The following is a 20,834-nucleotide window of genomic DNA, read 5'->3' as shown; positions in this document are numbered from 1 at the left end:
TAGTAGTAGAACAGTTACTACTAGGCGCAAATGTGTGCTTACTATCCAATCATATCCTACTTAAATTGGTAGTAGTTTTGAAAAGGTAGTTACACGTCACCGTGATAGCCATCCAGCCCGGATGAATGAGTGTTGAAAGCCGGAAATAATAAATATCCGCAATTCATCATCTCCTTTCTCTACAATAATGCGACGAATCGTAGTATTTAAAGACCAAGATTCACTACAGCTTGTTTCTTTTATCCACGTGTGCAAACTGAGACCCTGATAAAGTTGACGAGATGAAACGACCGCGATATCTTCACTCCAAAGATGAAGTAGTAGGAGTATAAAGATCGCATTCCAAGTCAATCTTTTTAGCTGCGCGATTGATGAGGGATACATTTACACTGCCTCTAAAGTGTGATTTTCTTCTAAATTTTCAAGCCACTAGTAGAATGCGTAGTTTTGCACACACGCGGTGTTGACTTGATTTGATTTGATTGTTCTAAACCGGAAGTTTGGTGCCGCCTGCAGGCCTGCTCCTCCTACCCTTCCACCGCCCCTTTCTCCACCCCTCTCTCCTCCTCTTTTTTCCCCTTGCTTTGAAAGAGGCGAGGAGAGCTGAATAGAGCAAGCTTCCCCTTCACTTTGCCCATTTCACACACACCCATTCCGCAGTACAATTTTTGTGTAAGTATATTATTCCCTTTCATGTCACAGTCACCGCTGTGAAATCGGCCACCTTTTGATGTGGTCAAAGTGGCACCCAATGTGTTTGAAATGCTTCCCCCCTTTTGTCGTCCAAAATACCTGGTCCGATTTTCATTGGTCAGCCCAAGGTCACAGTGGGTGCAGTTGAAGATAATGAGCAAGGACCTGCAAAAATGTGTACTTTAGCTGTGCTTTCGTACTACCTTTCCTCGCTTTATTACCATACCCCATCCATGTGCATCTATCCTGTTTTTGTGCTGCCGCTGGCTTGCCTCATTTCCCTCGCCTCCTTTTTCGCTAGTCCCGCTAAGTGGACTATAATTAGAGCCGCAGCCTGCAGAGAGAGAGAAGGAGATGTAGAGTGAAAATTGCCCTTTTCAAAACGCTGTACAAGCACCACCGCCAACCCATTTGTGTCGGCATTTTGATGGCTTGACAATTTCGGTTAGACACACAGATTTGTGTGTGTGTATGTATGTGTTTACGGGTGTGGGTATGGATATGCACACGAACGGAAACACCTCTAGGTTAATGCAGACGAAAGAAACGCGCATGGATAAGTGCTGCGGTTTAGCAGGGCTAAAATTTCTCAATCGCAGATACTTTACGGCGTCCATTTAAGGCTCACCGGATACCTCTCTCTCTCCCTTTCGCCCCCTCTCGACTTGGTGTTTTGGCCTTCTTCTGCCACTATAACGCTCCGTTGAGATCTCTCTCCGGCGTTGTAGCGTAAATTGAAATTGAGATGTGCTTGCTGTCGTCTCAAATATTATTCTTATTAATTAGCTTGATGGCATGCCACTCCACGCAAGGCAACTGGGAGAGGTTGAGGGAGAAGTAAATATAGAAAAGGAAAAAAAATTGGCCTTTTTTCGCCTAATCAAAAATAGTACCTAGTGGGTTTTGATCGCAAGACGAATACCATGTAGCATTGACTTCGTAATTAATCAGCTATTGATGAACTACCTCAAGAAAATCAAAATCTTTTAACTGGTAATTCCGGTCTTCGGTCGAAACGCGTGCCCACCGAAAAATATTGATTTTTCTGCCATAAAGTGCGGTGGGTACAAAGTCGATACCGTTTTGATTGAATCTTTCGGATTTAAACAAGAACATTTTTACTAAAAAAGCACAAAATCGTTGGTTTTCTGAATAAACTATTTAAATTACCGCCGTAGCTCTAGAGGCAGGCTACAATTGAGCAACTGAGATTAGTGGAAAAAACGACACTTCTATGTAATTCCAGAATTTAATCGTCAAAATATTTCTGCCTCATAACAAACAACTAACGTATTAGTTTCCTTAATCTACCGCATTAAATTGTGAGTCGGCCTCTTGGAAAGACCAAAATTATCGTAGTCCATTGTTAATCAAAAGGAAAATGCCTACGCCTAAGAAATTGGGAGACGCATCGTTCTCAATTTTAAACTGAACCCGACTCAAATGAAAATTCACACCAGAAGCGCCGAAGTTTTAGATTTATAAACTGTGATTTAAGTTATCGACAAAAAGGCGATGTTTTGCCAATTGTTTGTCTCAATTCCCAAACTCTGCGTAGGCCAATACTTTTCTGACGTTGAGTGATTTCAAGCTCTGATCTGAATGCGTGGCCATAGAAAAGTGTTCGAAAAATTAACCAACTACCGGCATATTGCAGCAGATAACGAAGAAACCGCCAGAGAAACTAACTGATACTCTTGGACTGTAATCAAGAGGTGTCAGAGGATATTGATTATGCGATCAAATGAGCACAAACCGCAGGAAGCCCAAAGAAGGTCTAAGAATAGAGCGCGCACATTTTCTAAAAGTCGTGATTTTATCCTTTTAGTAAAGCCAATTACCTTGAAGACTGTTTAAATGTACCGATTTCCCAGATAAAATGCAGATAGACTGTGACAAGTCCTAACTCAAAATTCGCTACATTTGAATTTTAATTAAAACCAAAAATTGAAACGGTTAACCCTTGTGGATGTCCAAAGCTTTGATCACCACCGAGTAAAGGAGTAGTGGATAATGGGCTCGTGAACGCTGTCCACCTCCATGCGGGCAAATATCTCGCAGGCAGAATCAGCGGTTGAAGTTGAACACATTGCCACTTTAAATGGGGGAGATGAGAGAGAGTGTGTGTACTTTTATTCTGGTCTAATTAGGCCACTTAATAAAAATGGGACATTCCATTAGACTCCAGGCCCAACTATTTCAGCATCGATTATCTCGCCAACTATACTGTCCAGCTAATGGGTGGCCAAGGGATGGAAATAGAACAAAAAGGGAGCACCATCACCACTACCACTTAGCAAGGCGATATACATATATATATTTGCTCTCCATACGCCAACAAATTTTCTCACTTTCACGACTCTAGCCTCACTCAATATGTGGAGCAAGGGAGGTAGAGATTGAGATAAAGCCTGTATGCGTGTTTTCGTGTTTACTAGGTTGTTCATAAAGTTGTTGCGTGTGCGTGCGTATGTGCGCTCCTGCAACCACATTCGTTCTCTGCACACAGGTGGCGTGAATTTACGAGAGAAAGGGGCTAGGAGAAAGAAGTGGGAGGGACTACCGCTGCTACCACCGCTATTAGAAGACTTAGGAGATTGAGAACAGTCGAAAAATCGACACGGACTACGTGTGTGCAGGTGGTCGCTAGCTGGCAGGCTTTGCCGGGTGATTAATGAGCATTCGAAAGCTCCTTTTCCTCCTCCTTCTCCTCCACTTCTAGGTAACTTTGTTTTGTCCGTTCCTTCGAGCTACCCTTGTTGTTGTTTCCATTCGTCATTGAGTGCCTGATTGACTGCGAGCAAAATAGGCATTCTGCTCTCCTTTCAAGCTGCTGACTCACGCTAGCACCGCTATTGGTTGGTCTTAAGGTCATTCGGACTAGCGGCGTACTTTTAACCTCAAACAAGAGCGCGCTCCCTCTTTTTGGCTTCGCTCCACTAATGGACCTAAACTGGGGCAGGCATGCTTGCGCTGGAACTGGCGTGCTGCTGTTGTTGCAGAAATAACACTATGATATTCTTTCCTCTTTAACCTTGTCAAAAAGCACATTCGGAAACAGCTTTCCGGCCATAAAACTTTGGAAGGACTAGAACGCAAACTTTTCTAGAAGGGCTGAGTTAATCCTAGCTGCTCTAACCAGTTTTGCTAACCAATACAATATTGGTGCTAAAACATCGCTTCTTGATCGTACACAGACCGTTGCCGTTTGCAAAAACCACTGGAAGTGTTGCGCCTAGTTCACTTGTCCCACCGTGACACAAGGCAGTGTAAATGTACCTACAAAGTCTACTTATACTTTGCAAGTAGGCAATAATGTGGCGTTTTTCCTGACTAGATGCGCCACGTGCTTCAAGAGCTTCACACAGATGTCAAATCTGCAGTCGCATCAACGTCAGCACATGAAGGGAAAACCTCATCGTTGTGAGAACTGCTTCATGTCGTATGATACCAAGGAGGAATTGGACGTCCATGTTCAAGCAAAGCATTCGGGTAACAGATACGCCAAGGTGCTTGTCTGTCCGGCGTGTTCAAAAAGCTATAACTCGGAGACGTACCTGGCTAAACACATGGAGCGTCATAAGGAGGCTGTCACAAATGCTAATGTCAGTCGATTTGGCGCGTTGAATACCTCGGCCGGTGCCCTGGGAGCCCTCAGTGGGTTCATGACGAGTCATCACACTGGAATGAGCGGTAGATCCATGGCTCCAGTGACAGAACAGAGTCTTCACGAGGAGCTTCAACAAAGAATCGGGCATCCACAGGATCTACAGAATCTTCAAAGAGCAGCAGTGGCTGCAGCTGCCTCTATTATGTCTCCGATGGGACCTGGAAGTGTTAGCGGCCTGACAGGTCATGATACAAGCCATCTACTCCACCACCTTCCAACCGGCCTGCAAGGACAACTCGCAGTAGCCCAGAAAGGTCACCAACAGACTCTTCATGGTAATGGAACTCATCCAGGAGGTCATTCTACCCCGTCTGGCTTCCCTGACACCTACCAACAACATCAGATGCTTGCCGCGACCTCGCCCTACTCCAATCAAATGCCATCGTTTCTTGGACGTACCTCTACGGATCGTCAAATGCCAAGGTTTCCTCCGACACCATTAGATGCTGGACGAAAGATGATGGACTTTCAGGCACCTCCACCACCGCCTCCGCCAATGGCACATCAACAGATAGCTCTAGAGCATACAGTTCCACCTCAACCGCCTTCAATGCAACCACCACCCCCACCACAGTTTCAGCCACCTCCTCCGTTACCGCAGCAACAGCAGCAGCAGATGAGACCTTTCGGGCATTCACCACAGGCCATTGGAAGTGGTAAAAGTCGGGATGGAGGGAAGGCAATAGGTGAGGATGGGAAGGATGTTAATTCCAATGCTTGGGAACAGGGTCCAGTAACTCCTATTCCTATGGATGGTCAGGAAGATGGTGCGGGGGGAGTCAGCATAACCGGTGATGAACCGGGCGCTCCTAATCTCTGGACGCCACACTCAGCCGCAAAACGACTCAAGCCCGACCCGGATGAACGCGTGGGAGGGTACAATCACCATCATCAGCATCATCACCACCATCCACAACAGCCCTTCGAGACGGAGTATCTCAGAAGATCAGCCACGGCAGAGGCACAGTATCAACAGCATATGGTTCCACCGCAGATGCCACCGACAGAGAATTCGATGGAACATGTGGTTGATAAATTAGCTAAGTTTTGGCAGAGGAACTCTGTCAGTCAGGGAATTGATGGAAAACCTGGAAGAGATATCCGGATAGAGGCGCTGTTGAGTGGATTTCCACCGAATCCAGTGCGGGAGAGACAGGAGGAGGGGACGAACGAAGAGGTGGTGGAACGCCTGCGTCATATATCGCAGTCTTCATCCACGACAAACAGAGAAAGAGACTTCCGAGCGGATACTCAATCACCGCGAGCTTCACAGGCAGTGCAGGAGGACAGCGAGAGCGCTTATCGTCGTAGATCAGCCAACGGAGGTGGTGAAGACCGTGAAGATGATATCTCTAGAAATGGGACGACTCCACCGAACTATCGTGTAACCTACGCTAACGCTGGGAATCCGACAGCAAATGATGGCGGAGGTAACGCAGAAAACAACTATTCAGCAGCAGCTAATGCATTCTATGGAGCTGATGCAGCGGTTAGAGACTTATCAGTGATGCGAGATGATGAAAGAACACAGCAGCCGACTTCTGCTGCAAATGAAATTGGATTCGCCGTCCACTTTTCCTCGCAGTCCCAGTAGAACAACAAACAAACCCAGTGCACACACACGAAAATATCGTGCTTTCTTTTCCTCTTCTTGCCAGTCTCCTTTAGCAGGGTATTAAACTGTACATAGGCCCTCTCCTAAACACGTGCCGTTTATTATTAATTAATTATTGTTATTACTACTACAACTATTATTATTTTGTTTGTTCATGAGTCGCAGCCACTGTCGTCACCGCCATCTGTACGCACTGCCGATCATTCATTAAAAGGTCGCCACTACTAACAACAACATCAGTAGCCGTTTTGTTTTATGGACCCGCATTGTATCCAGCTCCGGGCTATGAATCTTGCCATTACTTGAACCATCCAATCAATCACTCACTCAGTCAATCACCTACTAGTACATGGGTATTTTTTATACAGACAATCATCACTTCCCCACCATTTTCTTGTTTTTGTTTCTCCCCAAATGACTGTTTTTATTGCCAACTCCTGCAAAAAAAACAAGGTGTTCTTACGGGCAAATGAGGGTATATATAGGCATGAATGTGACGCACAGGATGCACGTTCGCTCGTGCATGTGCTGATGTGAAGAGGAAAAAGAAGAAGAAGGGGACAGAAAAGTGCGTGCACGCGTCCCGGAGCCCCCCCTTCCCCACCGACACTCCTGCCTCCCCTCCCCTCCTTCCCGGTCCCCTTGCCCACGTCACCACCACCAAAGCTGCCAACTGCGTTCCACTGAGCTGGATTCTACTCTATATATATATATAAATAAATGAATAAATCAACACACGTGTGCGAGTGCATCGGTTGGTTGACTTTTGGGTAATTATGGCGATTAAGCCGTTTTTGCCGATTAGGAAGGAGTTGTAAGCTTTCAGAATGACCTGTGGCGCCTTAATAGCCCAGGGGTGGGTCAGTACGTGGGACACTAATTGGCTTATCTGTGGCCTGTGAAAGCAGTTAAAATCACAATTTTGGGTCCCAGGTGGTGTTCGAGCTATCTTTGAGAGCTATGTTGGATGGTTTTAGTGTTGTAGACTTCTGAGGGTACCCGGATGAATACGTACGTGTGTTAGGGGTCTCGTCCCCTCTTCCAATTGGTTGGTTTTCTACCAATCAGAACGGCAGAGCCTTTAAGGCGGAAGAATTCGGTCCTTGGCTGAGGGCGCACCAAGGCGATAGATTCATGTGCCAAATTCTAGTAGTAATGTCATCTTAGGGCAACCGACTGACGGGCTACTGTGCAATGTTCGTTCGATCATCATACTCACAGTCTGGAGTTCGGTGTTGAATAAAATCTTACAAACTAAAAAATAGAAGTGTCCCGCTGCACCTAATGAGGCCACTTTTTGGCATTCTTTATTTTTAACTGTCTCTAGCACCGATTCACTGGCGTCACGCCTATAGATAACCAATCAAGTGGATTCAATGATTCACATTTAACGCTGGTCCAACTCCGATGGTATTAATCGCCGACGATACGTGCATGTGGGACAGATAAAACAATAAGCCAGGGGAAGGGGGGGGGTAAGACCTTTCACCTCGATAAGAAGAAAGTACAAATCGTTTGAAGGTTTGCTGGATTCTTGAAAAGCAATGAGCTCTTTAAAACAGCTATTGGACGCCGAAATTCATCGTAAACGCACAGAATGGCTGGGGACGACTATGAGCATGGTCGGAGCACCATACCAAGAGCATGACGACCGAAACCGCGCTGTTGACAGCCCATGAGGACAAGCATCGCTCCACCACGTCATAGCTTGGAAAAATGCAATTGACGGAGACTTGACGACTACTACTGACTAGTAGAATGGCCATGGCTGGTGGAAATTTCCTTGATACGCTAGCTGCCGGGTTGACATATTGCGTGACTTCCCAGTTTTCTCATCTCAACCCGCTACCGCAGATATGTGATGTGTTGCTGTTGTTGTTCTTGCTGTCCGAGGCACCGATTCTTATCGCAATCAACTTAGTTAGATTCAAAATGATAACACAAACGCAGAAGATTCTCAGCCTGAGACAATAATGTTTACAGTTTTCCAGTGACAAGTGAATTAATCAACTGTATCAATGGCAAGAACAATTTAAAACATCGACGCTGTTATGGTCGGTTTTCGCCTAGATTCCGATAGCGAGCATGTTAACTAAGTCCTCAAAATAATCGGAAAATTAAGGAGTAACTTTGTCCGTAAAAAAACGAGCCAGGAAGCTGGAGAGAGCAATTGAACCAAGGAATTGCAAAGGAGCCAATCAGGATAGGGTAATGTTTACAGGGGATTCTACGCCTTCCAACACATCCAAATTTATTGAAACCATTAATTCTGGAACGTAACAGGAGTGATTCGAAGATTTATCATATGAAGCTATAACTGACTTGGAGAATACAAAATAAAAGAAACAATGATAATGGGAGTTGGAGACAGTTGGCTCCAAAAGATCGTGAACCAGTCAAACAGGTATTTGGGCAAATACAGTTCAGCCAAAGAACCAACAGAAAAACTGACACTGCCACCTAGCAGAAGGTTATACAATACTCCAGTCAAAGCACGAGATGAATGTGGCCACTTCAGAGGGCATATGGACGCTGATTGTAATTTAGCTAAATAGTCTTTAGTTGAGTTTTCAAGAATGTTTGGTAGAATTGCGTTTTAGGAAGCCTAAAGCACCTCAATTTGATTAAACCAAGTCAAGAAAACTTATGACCTTCTGGGGAAGATGAGAATGTAAAAGAAATGAGTACCTTTAGGCAAACAGATGTAATTTGCGGATTCAACCTTTCTCTGGGAATGTTTACAGCATATTTCGAGCTTCTGAAAGCCTTGATTTTAAAAGCTTAGATTTCCTCTAAGAAAATTTGCACCTTTTGTTCCCGTTGGCTCCTTTTGATTGGCCAATAGTTGATTAAGACGCAATTTATGTGTGCCAATGTCTTACATACCTCCAAGGTCACCTAGGAAGGAGTTTAGACACCTCGTGTACTCCAAAGATATGCATGCATGATACCTCGAACAGCGACAGTAAAGATCTCTACCTTAAAGTCTTTACCTTGAGTCCTCAGGATGAGATCGCAGGAGATGGGGAGCAGGCATGAATAACCCTTGTGTGTATGTGGTTACACATAAGGTTCATAATACTACCGCACAACTAACGAAAAAGTCAACGGCATTCACACTTTGTTAAAAAATCCCATTACTTCTATTCCTGTCCCACGGGTAGTGCAAAGAAGCACCGATAAGTGCTGTAAAGTTCAAAATAGGACAAAATCACAGGAAAAATGAACGCTTTCTATGGAACTCGCTATTCCATGCACTGCTGATCGAATCCAAAGACGTAACACAGAAATGAAAAATGTCATTCCGATGGCAAGCTCCTGGACTTTTGAAGGGGTTCGGTAGTGTCCTTTAGGCTATGTGCCACTGGCTAACGAAGTAATCGAAAAATGACGACCCACGTTCTACATCTGCCGTCAGGCGGCCAAAGGAGTTGATGCGGTTCTCGACACAGCCCGCCCTTGCAGGGAATTGCACATACAGGCATTTTTAAGGGTACAGTGCGGTACTTTTTACTCGGAATCTCCACTACTTTCCTCATTCCTTGAACTCTTAGCAAACATCAGTTGAACCTGATGTGATTCGAGATTTCCCATTTTACAAGCCTAAACGCGCTTCCGACATTACAGAAGAGGTTGTGCAAATGAAGCAATTTGTTTACGTCTATATCAGCTGAAAAGCCTTGGAAGGTAATGCAAATGAGTCCCAACCACATGCCCCACTTCTTCCACGTACTTTAGTAAGAAACCCGACATTCATTTCAGATTGTTTGCTGGTCCGACTGACTGACGTGTGACTGGAAAGGGTTGCCACACATCTGGTGCGCCACTTTGCTTGCTTTGTGTAGTACATTGTAGACAAAATTGTGCACCAAGAATTTATTGCTCAAGGTTAAATAGTTGCGACTGAGGCCTATTTACTCAATTCAATTTGGAGGGGTGAAAAATGCCTTCATAGACAGAAGAAAGTACTGGTAGTACATGAAAACGCAAGACCTTAAACCACAAAACCTTCCCGTAGGAGGATTTGCACTTCAGGTTAGGAGGGAGACAATGCCTCCAAGTGACGGCTGCCACTTTTTCCAGGCCTTAAGCAATCACACGTAGAATATTCAGCCAGAAAACGTGGCTAGGATAGAAACAGGGGTGACTGGAACTAGAAAGGATTGCTCCTAGAGACAAAACGTCTTACAAAGTTAACGTTCGCCATTGGAATCGAGTATAAGCTATAACGTAGGTTATTTAAACAATCACGTCTTACTAAGGTGCCATGAACTCATTTGACCACCTTATATCTGCCTGATGCGTTAGTAAGCTGGAATGACAAACCACTCCACCCCGCTGGAGGTCAAGTTTACGTGCATACCGACAGGTGAACGCTGACATACACAGCTCTGCCACTCGTCGCTTGGATTGAATGCGAGCAGTTTGCAGAATTATCACTTATTTGAATAAGATAAATAAGTAATTTCCAACGCAACTTTCGTTACCTTTCAGGGGATTGTAAAGAAAATTTGAAATATTAGCAGTCATTAAAGTAGCACAGTTGGTTTGGAAGTTGAGAAATAAGGCAGGTTTATTGATCTACTAAACAAAGTGGAACTAAATTGAGATGTTTGCAACGACGTTTTTGACGGCGAAGGGTAGATTAAAAACAAAAATGGGGTAGACTTAAGAGTTTTATCCGGATTTTGGACATAATAAGAATATTAACACATCAAAGACCGGGAAGCCATTGCAACAATCAATTTATCTCCAGCCTCTTGTTACGTTAAACCTTTACACAGCGCTTTAGTACCACACAAGCAACTGTGACTTTCTTCGCTACAAAGAGGTAAGTTAAACAGGGCAGACGTAACAATCAGTAGAAGTAAAAAAAAGTTTATCTGTTAACTTCAACTAGGTATATCACCAATACAGAAATAAAGGAACTTCTCATCGTGGCACATGCAATATGTTGGTTAACTTTTGGTTTTGGTAAAAAACGCTCCAGGTCTCCGACACTGTGAGTTCGGCGGGTAAACTGGCCTCCCGTGCTACGCCAATAGCCTCAAGCCTCTCTCTAGGTCGACACACATTCTGACCGAGCACTACCTTCTTTCCTCTTCAGAGAAGTCTCAGGGCGCTACATTAGTGGCAGAGGAAAGCAGCTTTGATCTTAAAGAACATCTAACCTAGTTCCTACTACTGAGTGATAAACCTTAGCAGGAAGGAAGAAGAGCATATGCCGCGGATGGGAGATTCGGTGACGACCTCTAACAGAAGGGCTGAAAGTGGCGTCTAAGTTCAGAAACTGCTCCGATCCCGTGGTCTGCGGAAAGACCATTAACAACTAAAGCGATACAAGCCGCAAACCATCTGAAAAAGTTCCGTTATGGAGTTGCCTACTGTAACTGTGATAGGATGTCGATTTTTCGAACTCTCAAAACCTTCACCACTTTTTCGCTAGCTGGATAGAACCCAGATAGATAATGACTGAGCAGCCTTGAAGTGAAAACGTGCAAGGAGGCATAAACGCGAAACTCTACCTCCCAAAATCACGTGAACCTTGTCTTTTGTTGCATAACTCTGCTTTTAGGGTAATGTTCCTACGACTAGCTATAGACGCGTGGTAGCCAGAGCATTCTCCTGTCTTTGAATCTAGTGATCAGTGACGTTGCGGTCAAGTACCTCCACAGTTGCATGGAAATTCGATGACTGACACGGTTGGCTCATGAGCGCCCTTCTTAGAACACCGATTACGTTGTGATAGCTGGTGTATGAGGTTGACCAATGGGCGCGCCGGGAACGACGCTCAAAAGAGGAGAGAGACTATGCAATACGTTAGATGTCTAATACTCGGTTTTGGTAAAGGGGTCACTTAGGTGCGCCGCCACTGTACATTTGCCGGGCCAACAGGCCTCCAGGCCATGCCAGCAGCCCTAAGACCTTCTGTACGTCGGCAATACGTATCCTGCAGGAGTGTGATATTTTCTTTTGTCTTCAGGGAAGTCTCGTGAAACTACAATACAGGCCTAATGTTGTATCCTCGTTCAGGTTTTGTCGGTGGTTTAAATGGACGCTGCTACACCACATGAGTGAACCGAGACACTGAGTAACCAAGCCATTCAGTTCCGTAAAAAATAGTGACTAAAGACAGACATTAGAAAACTGAATTACAAGCTGTAGAACAGGAAACTTGCAAAGCAAGCGCTTTAGAATTATCAAAACCAACACATTCAACGCCACCTATGTGATTTTGTACGGAAAATTCAGTCAAAGGGAGAAGCGAAGAAAATTGAGTTTATGAGGGCATTAAGCAGCCTTGGAGCAGCTGCAATTATGCTCCCCAAGGTCATATAAAATTAACTCAGAAATACCTAAACAACAAAGTCGCCTGAGACCCCATTCTGCTAAACAGTTGCCGACAAGGAAACAACAAAAAATTAGTAGAGGAATGCCCAACATTTCGACATTCAATATTTGCAGCAACCAGATCTGGAGGAACTCTCTTTCAGTTTTAAAGAAGCAAGAAAGTATAAATCAGATTAAAATCGGGAAATCATTCAGTGATACAAATTCACCCCATTGATCCTGTTCGCGTTCGCTACTGCCACCGCAAATGCGACGAGTGCTCTTTGTCAATTTCATGATTAACCGATTGTACAAAGTCGTACCACAAATATGTGGACTGAGCTAGACGACACAACTTTATTTGAGAGACAAAAGGCCTTCGTTGTGGTGGTGAGTTTAACCTCAGAAGACGTGGAGAATCGGGGTATGAAGCTAGGATTTCCAAAAAAGTAACCACTCGTTAATAAACATTAAGAGGCGACAAAGTCGAAAAAGATACCACCAATTTTTTACGCTTTAAGGTTAAGGGAAGGATGGAAGAAGAGAAGGGGAGGCATTGTCGAAGGATTAACAGCAATAACCGGTTGACTGAGAACTCGCCTTGACGGGTTCCGTGTGCGTAATGACAATGGACTCCGACCGTTGTTGCTGGAGTTGCTGTTGACGCTGCTGCCGGAAGGATCTAAGGAGTTGTTCGGCCATGGAGAAGAAGGCCTCCTCTACCTGGGAAGAGCTCTTTGCGCTGGTCTCGAAAAAGTGCAGACCATGAAGATTCGCGAACTCCTGAAAGAGAGTAAAGTTGTCTTAGTGAACGTGAGGCAGTAGTTTTACCATGACCATCAACCTTAGCTCCCACTCGGTCACAATAAAATATTTACATTATGTACACATTTCAGTGCTACCTAGCATACGGAAATCATTCCTTCTTACAAACGAACATAAAATGCGCAAAGCGCCTGATCCTGCATAATCAACGCATAACCTATGGGAACGGTGAGCACACATTTATTCAAGACCACTTAGCCTTTCGAGAGGGTAGCCCAGATTTGTAACCAAAACAGCTTTCCACTTTTGACCAGTGCAGTAGACTGTCCTGGTATGGTTCAGCCTTAGCAAAAATTGTCTTTTACCAAAGCTTTGCAAATAATCGTTTAAAGCAAGGATAAGTACACATTTAAGTGGAACAGAAGACTACATGGAAAAATTGTATGAGCTCTGAAGAATACTCGCTTACTTTATAAGTTAAAAACTCAAAAGCCCATGCCCGACTTGAACTCCCATTTTAAAGCAAATGTTTGTTGCTCAAGGGAGAAGGGAAATTAGCAATCCCATGATATGACCACCGATATGGGAGGGAAGTCTACTTGTCTAGATGCACAAATATTACTCCTATTCGGCTATCACCCTGAGAATGAGAAGACTGATTAAGGTTCCTTATGGTATCAATCGCCAGCAACTAGGGGTTACTTAATGAATTGAATCAAATGAATGATCAGCCTACCGCGCCTTGCTCGTAGGCGATCTTTCGGTTATCCTCCAAGTCCGACTTGTTCCCGACGAGGATTTTGATGACATCACTACGTGCGTGCCGTTTGATTTCCTCCATCCACAAGCTCAGATTGCGGAAACTCTCCTGAGAAACGGTGAAAGGATAAGTGATGTTTAGTTTCACCGATCGTTTAACGTAACGGAGTAGCCTAATTTTGTAGAGAACCACAGAGGAACATACGAAAAAAGGTGTTGCATTTTATGCTCATGAGTTTAAAGATTACACCACAGACAAACACTTTTTAGAAAGCGCAATTTTAGCCAATCCAAGCCGTCAAAAGGGGAGGCCAATCTACTTTCTAAGGTCTCGAGATTCCAACTGATGGAATTCTACGATTCTTTGGCCCCTATGCTTCAAGATATGGAGGAATTATCCTGGACCGGACGATATCGCATGGACGAAAAAAGCTATTGCAATTGCTAAAAACGCCTCCGTTTGTTAAGAAACATGATTAGCATAAACTTATGTTCACCATATAATATCATTCTACTTTACTGACAAGTCTCCCACTTAAAAGGACGCTTAATGTGAATACTGTCAGACACCTCAAAACGCAATACCAGTGATGGGATTACGAACCTTTTAGCAGCAGTATAAAATAACCAGACCATTGAACGTGTTAAGAGTTACAAAAACGGTGGGTAGCAAGGCAATGGAAAATGAAATCAACAAATTTAAAGCCCACAGTAAGGCAGTGTAGTTCACACATAAAAGTAAACAAGTTGAGACCGGCAGACAATAAAAGCGCTAACAGTAACGGGGTGAGACCTTGACCCAGACAAGGGAAAATAACTGGAGATAGAAAGTGAGCACAAAATTGCTAACCCTACGGAGTCACACCAGATCTCAACAAGCAGAAGTCTACAATCCCCTCCCCTTCAACGTTTCAAAGAGCCGGAGAAGTAGCATCAAGAGGATAAGGTGAGGCACAGTTAAGATGGAATCACCTTAAACCTTCTCACTGTTTCTCACGTTAGTGGGACGAGACCTTTACTAAAGAGAAAAAACTTGAACATAGGTGACAAAGGCTCTCTTTTCTTAAGAGCCCTACCGCAATAGCATATAACGATGAGATGATGAGTGATAATTACCTTGCACAATTTGTCCGCTTCCTTAAAACTCGATGGGAATTTAAAACTTCTTGTAAAACGCACAATTCCTCGAATTCAAAAGTTCTACAGCATGCACCGTCAAGTCATGGTGAAAAGACAAAGGCACACCCAACTTGTAAAGCATGGCTTGAATCTAATGAATCAAATCAGTTCCCAAAAAGCCGCTTACAGTGATTTCGGCAAATCATTAGAAAATGATTAGAGCATGAAGATCGAGTACTCGTTTACGTTGCAAGAAACTGAAAATGACCCCTATCGACGGTTGAGGAGCATCAAAACAGGAAATGACAGAATTAAATGACCTAAATATCACTCGCTACTAAATAGAGTTTTGTTTTGAAATAGGCGTTGTAAAGAAGTGGAAAATTGTGCCATATCCGGCCCTACTTCCTAATTGAATACAATGTAGAGTCAGGAGACTCCAGCAAGAAACTATTCTACCTCTGCCTCACAGGAAGCCAAAAAAACCAAGTATAGGACCACCCAAAAACTAACCGAAATTGCTTCATTATACAGAGAACTAGAGCAAAAGCGCCATGACAGGATATGTGGACTACACGTATCGCATTTCTCCCTAAGCGAATGATACATTCGTCAGCATTTCAGTCATAATACATTGAAAGAAGTCTGAATATCTTATTCCCTTATATGGCAATCAGTGAAAATACACGGCCGAGAAACACTGGGTCGGATATGCAGAGGCGAATGATGGAGTCGGAATTGAAAACAAACCGAAACTGCAAAGCATAAGCAAAACAATTTAGGGAAGTTTCCTTCAGAAATGCAACCGTTTAACGAATTACTTGATGTGGAGTACTGGTCAGGGGCCAAGAATCGGCAAAATTCATTGAAATTCATAAGATGCCAGAGAGGGGAGTCATAGAATTCCTTGTCTATCAGCACTTCAAAAGACTGAACGGGTAGACTTTGAATGAATGCCATCGAATGAACGGAATGGTGGAGCTATGATGAAATCACTTGGGCCCTTTTTTCAAAGTACGCTCCCTGTAAAGCAAATTAGTCTTCACTTATAATTCATCCAAAACATAAGGCTATTTCACACATGAAGCACTGGAATGCAAGAGGATAATACATATCCATAAAGGCTACTGATGGTAATAAAATCTGAAATTTGTGGCGCTCCGTCCAACCCTGGGCACTACCTCGCAAATGCACTATGCACAGCATCGTGGATGAAGCTCGTCAAGATCTACAAGATAGATCGTTGATAACGGACCACAAATAGGTTAGCTGCGAGATGGGCTGGTCGTCATTTTTAACCCACTCAGGGCCGAGCCCCATTTTGAGTAACAGCATTGCGGCGGAAGCACACTGGGAACCACTAGTGATAGTAGACTCAGCGATACATTATTCGTCTTTAAATATCACGGACCATTTGACTGCAATAAGATGTCAGATTAGCAGATCATTAGCGGCACAATTAAAAGTTGTTGAACACAGAGATGCGGTTTAAAGAAATTAAACTACGCAAAAAAGTGCTCTATACGTCCCAGGATTTAAAATTCACAGAGAACTATCCCATAACATTTGCCACTTACGGCTAAAAATGAACACTGGAAGAAATATCAGGACATTTTGAGAATCCAAACAATCGAATACTTACCTCAGAGGTAACATCATAGACTAGAATAATCCCATGGGCTCCTCTGTAATATGCGACCGTCATCGTTCGAAAACGTTCCTGACCAGCCGTATCCCAAATCTGCAGTTTGATATGGTGACCATCCAAGTCAACTGTGCGAATTTTCTACAAAAATTAGCCCAGGAAACGCTGAAAACCTACGAAATCAACACCGATTGTACTGCTGAAATTGTCATAGAATGTATCATCCTTCAGGCGTCGAATTACAAGTCGTTATAGATCTTACCACGAATCGCAGCAGCAGACATGATTTTCCAACTCCCGAATCACCGACTAAGAGTAACTTAAATATGTAATCACTAAAACAGTGGTTAGCGCAGATGTTTAATTACTGTTGCACAAAATCAGCGGTGGCCATTTGACATAAGGCACAAATTCAAATTAAGACATTGTGGCCAACTCATAAGCACGGTCTTTAGTGCTAAATGTACAAACAAAGCTCTTTAATATTATGGACTATCCATTATTACAGCAAAAATGAGCCTAATCTTTATTTTTTTTAATTTTAATTTAATTATTTTGTTAAGTTGTTCTATTACCTATTTACTCAAGAGAATGTGATTAAATAGCTTTTAAACTGTTCCTTCTGTCTATAGTTCCCAGCCAAGTGCAATTATTAAAAATACACAGTTTTGTTATTTTACATTTCAGAAATTTGTATAAAGTGATCAGACTGCGTTCTTTTGCATACCGTCTTGTAACCCCCCAATAGGTGAGAAATAGGCATCCATATTTACCAATCCATTTTTGGCGTCTTTGTCTCCTTATAAAATATTTAACAGTAATAGCACAAAGTAGCAAACCAAGTCTCGCCTATGGGCGAAAGAAATGGCAGATTATGAGTAGGTGTGTAGCTCCAAACTGCGATGGCTTATGTCTGCGTAGCGTAATGTAATACGATGGTGGTTTGTCCCCAGTATTGGTGAGGCGCCACTTTTGTACTTTGAATTAGCCCCCTTGTACCTCGCTGGGTGGGCTGGCCTTTTGGGCCATGCCAATAGCCCAGACACCTTCTCCGTGCTGAATATATATATATTCTGCCCGAGTATTTTGTCTTCTTTCGTCTTCAGGGAGTCTCGGGACGCTACAGTAATGTACAACTAAAAAAACCTCCTTTACTCCAAGGCCAATGCTTATTGAGCTTCGTCTTTGGGTATTCCTACATTTGCTCTCCTGTTTTAATGTTCACGATTCTTTCTCCACCTTGTAGGCATTCGCGCGACTGGACCAAAACGATACTGTGAATCTGAGCTGCAATGATAATGCCACCTATGGGTGGTTGTGCAGGTCTGATCAGAGCTCTCGGATATCGAGTCTTCTACAAGCCGAGCTGTAGAGGGAAGGAGTTTATTTGTACGACCGTGCTAAATGCTGAAACACGTTTTGCGGCGGTGGTGCACAATTATTGGTTCCCATCAGTAAATATTATTACAACAAAATTAAGGCAGAGAAGGCCGTTTTTTAGAGATTCATCAAAATTCCAATACCAATACTAACCTAGTTTAGCTAGCGTTCACCTACTAATTAGCAAAAGTGTCAGGTTAGCTGGCCTTTCGTTTCGGGTTCATTTAACACTACCGACAGGTCACGCTGAATTTTTTTAAAGGCCCGAGTATAGTAGACCACAATATAGGTTGGTATGCAATAGTTTGGAAGGTTTTAGGCACGACAGAGGCACTACAACTACCTAAGTCCCAATGCGAAGTTTTTGCGTATGCATGCTTATGTAACGTCGCGGGACTCCCTGAAGACGAAAGAAGACAAAATACTCGGGCAGAATCTATATTCGGCGCAGAGAAGGTATCTGAGCTATTGGCATGGCCCAAAGGCCAGCCCACCCAGTGAGGTAAAAGGGAGCTAATTCGAAGTACAAAAGTGGCGCTTCACCAATGGTGAGGGATAAACCACTATCATATTACACTTAATTCATCTACAGCGTATCTAATTTCAACGCAAATTTTGTTCCCCAAAGTGGATCTTGTTTAAATATACAAAAATGTGAGTTTCAGACCCAACTATGGAATACCTAATTAGCAAATTCTCTTTGCACAAACATATGGGGCTGCTTTGGAAGTGGTTTAAGGTTTTTCTTATCGGTCGAGGTGACGATATAGAGAGACCTTCTTGCAATTAATCTGAAATAAAACCAAATAAATATGATAAAATGGCGAGCGAGGTGATGTAAAATAAGAACATAAATAAGAAATAGAAGATTAAATTTTTTGAACTCATCGGGTTTTTGCCAAATTTGGCATTCTTACGAACGTCTACGCATAGCACACCAATTAATTTATAAAAACAAACAATAACCCCTTTTGTTGATGTACAGTGTGTTGGTAAAACGAGGCTTACAAAATTTTTAAGGCAATTTTTAGAGATTTAAGCTAGCTCGGTTTAGTAGCAGGTATTAACTAGGTTCTAGTGATATAATTCTGCTTCTTGGTAGCCTTCTTGACTATGTCATTGACCAAATATACTTAGACGCTCAAATCAGCTTGCCTAAGAGGACACTTCTCATTAATTTTTACACCCTTAAACATTCATTTTTGGATCACACAGCCTTTACATTTGTTGACCCTGCCCGAGCAAATCTATTTATCCAGGATTTAACAAGCATTTCCAGGGGAAGTAGGATGAGTTACGATTCTAAATGAAACTGACAAAGTCGTAGAATGTCTCAATAAATTTAGTAATATGATTATCTAGAAGTTGGTAGGGCTAATCGAACAACCAAAACGTTCCCTTTAAAGACTAAGATATTCTTTTGGTTTTGAAATAGAGCAAATTCGGCGACAGCCTTAAAGCAGAATGCAATCCCTAGTCCACTTTACTTTCATGCTAAAATTGCCGACAAACCTCTTTAAATGTCCGCATTCATAGATGTGGATGGCAGTAGGTATGATTCTGAAGGGATTAGCACAGCTTAGTAGTTAGCAATCGTCTAAAGAGGCGTACAATACAAGCAAGGGTCTTCAGCTCTACATCCATAACAATAGATGCCATACTGGCAACGCTAGATCGGAGTGTCACACAATCAGCAGTTGACATGCATGTCATGGAGCGGTCCAGTTAGGACACTGTTGACAAAAATAGCAGTAGGTAAAGTTGGTGATAGTGTGCAAATGTGTATGGACGAAGTAATGAACGAAGCATCCTAAGCAAGAAGATACAAAACTCACGATGGCAGCGCTTTAACCCGCTCAGTGTTAAGACGTTTAAATGGCCCAAAAGATTTAGTGAGTATGCCAGCTCCGACAGTTTGCTTATCACAGTCTTGACGGTCAGTCTTGCGTACACTCACATTTCGCCAAGCTTCTGCTTATGTTTGCTTGAGAGAGGCAAACTGCGCAAGTGACTAGTCTTTCTATGATAATGGTGAGCACGATAAATCATTACATATCAAGTGGCCTGGCTTTGGATGGTTCGGTCGCACCGACAAACATTTCTGCATCAGCGTTTCCTAGGTATTGGTTTAGCACTGAAACAAGAGCGGTAAATGCATAAGGCAAATAAATGAAATTTTACTGGTTAAATTTTGTGGGCTCCTCTAGGAGGAACTCAAAGGCTGCGATTTGGCTTAAACGATTCCAGTGGATAAACTCACCATAATGGGATGAAGAGCTTCCCCGACACAGCTCAATACCTGATTGGCTACCACCTGCTCAATTGTCATTGGTACGCTCATGAAAGCGACTGCGCTCATGGACGCATACGGCAGGCTTCCCTCCTAAGTGTTTTCCCTTGTACCACTCAGCAAAATGCAGGCTCCACCGAGCAACAAAACCATCAATAACAACAGTCGAGGCAGTAGCAACCAAGTTCAACTCCTGGAATACCGAGGAGCCCAACTGGCAGCTTTTAATGTGGAAGGTAGAGGACCACTGATTTGTCTACCTCAGGCATTCGAACTCTTCCTCAAACACTTCGTTGGTGGTCTCCACACCGTCTATACAAAACTAAAGCGGTTGGAAATCCAGCCCGTAGTGTGTAATGTGGAACAGGTTCGGATTCTCCGCGGTCTTGGTGCCATTCAACCCGGTGTCAATAGGTGCAAGCTTATCGCCCCCAGGGAGTTTGACATTCTATATGCAGATTGCACAACTTCAAAGTAAGCAATGAGCTTATTGTCGCATTTTATGATTGGTATTTGAATACTGCTGCCGCGTTTCAAATGGACTGTGTTTAAATACGATGCTGGTTAC

At 43.3% G+C, this 20,834-nt stretch overlaps 2 protein-coding genes across 2 annotated transcripts; one reads left to right on the top strand and one right to left on the bottom strand. All coding sequences in view use genetic code 11, as the record gives it.

Moving 5' to 3' along the window:
• Nucleotides 1-4,061: 4,061 nt before the first annotated feature.
• Nucleotides 4,062-5,957, top strand: EGR_06493 (Zinc finger protein 2; the record flags this gene model as incomplete). Its single annotated transcript, XM_024495742.1, has 1 exon — nt 4,062-5,957. One exon carries the CDS (start codon nt 4,062-4,064, stop codon nt 5,955-5,957), a length of 1,896 nt encoding a protein of 631 aa, XP_024349806.1.
• Nucleotides 5,958-7,895: 1,938 nt separating this feature from the next.
• On the bottom strand, nt 7,896-16,990 carry EGR_06492 (GTP-binding protein YPT1; the record flags this gene model as incomplete). Its single annotated transcript, XM_024495741.1, has 7 exons — nt 7,896-7,940; nt 10,305-10,417; nt 12,890-13,091; nt 13,810-13,941; nt 16,594-16,737; nt 16,859-16,931; nt 16,965-16,990. The coding sequence occupies 7 exons, from the start codon at nt 16,988-16,990 to the stop codon at nt 7,896-7,898; spliced, it is 735 nt and encodes a 244-aa protein (XP_024349805.1).
• Nucleotides 16,991-20,834: the final 3,844 nt, after the last annotated feature.

The sequence above is a fragment of the Echinococcus granulosus genome (genome assembly GCF_000524195.1).
Source record: "Echinococcus granulosus chromosome Unknown EG_S00058, whole genome shotgun sequence".
Taxonomy (NCBI): domain Eukaryota; kingdom Metazoa; phylum Platyhelminthes; class Cestoda; order Cyclophyllidea; family Taeniidae; genus Echinococcus; species Echinococcus granulosus.
The sequence above is the reverse complement of the archived record's forward strand: the minus strand, read 5'-3'. Positions and strand labels throughout refer to the sequence as shown.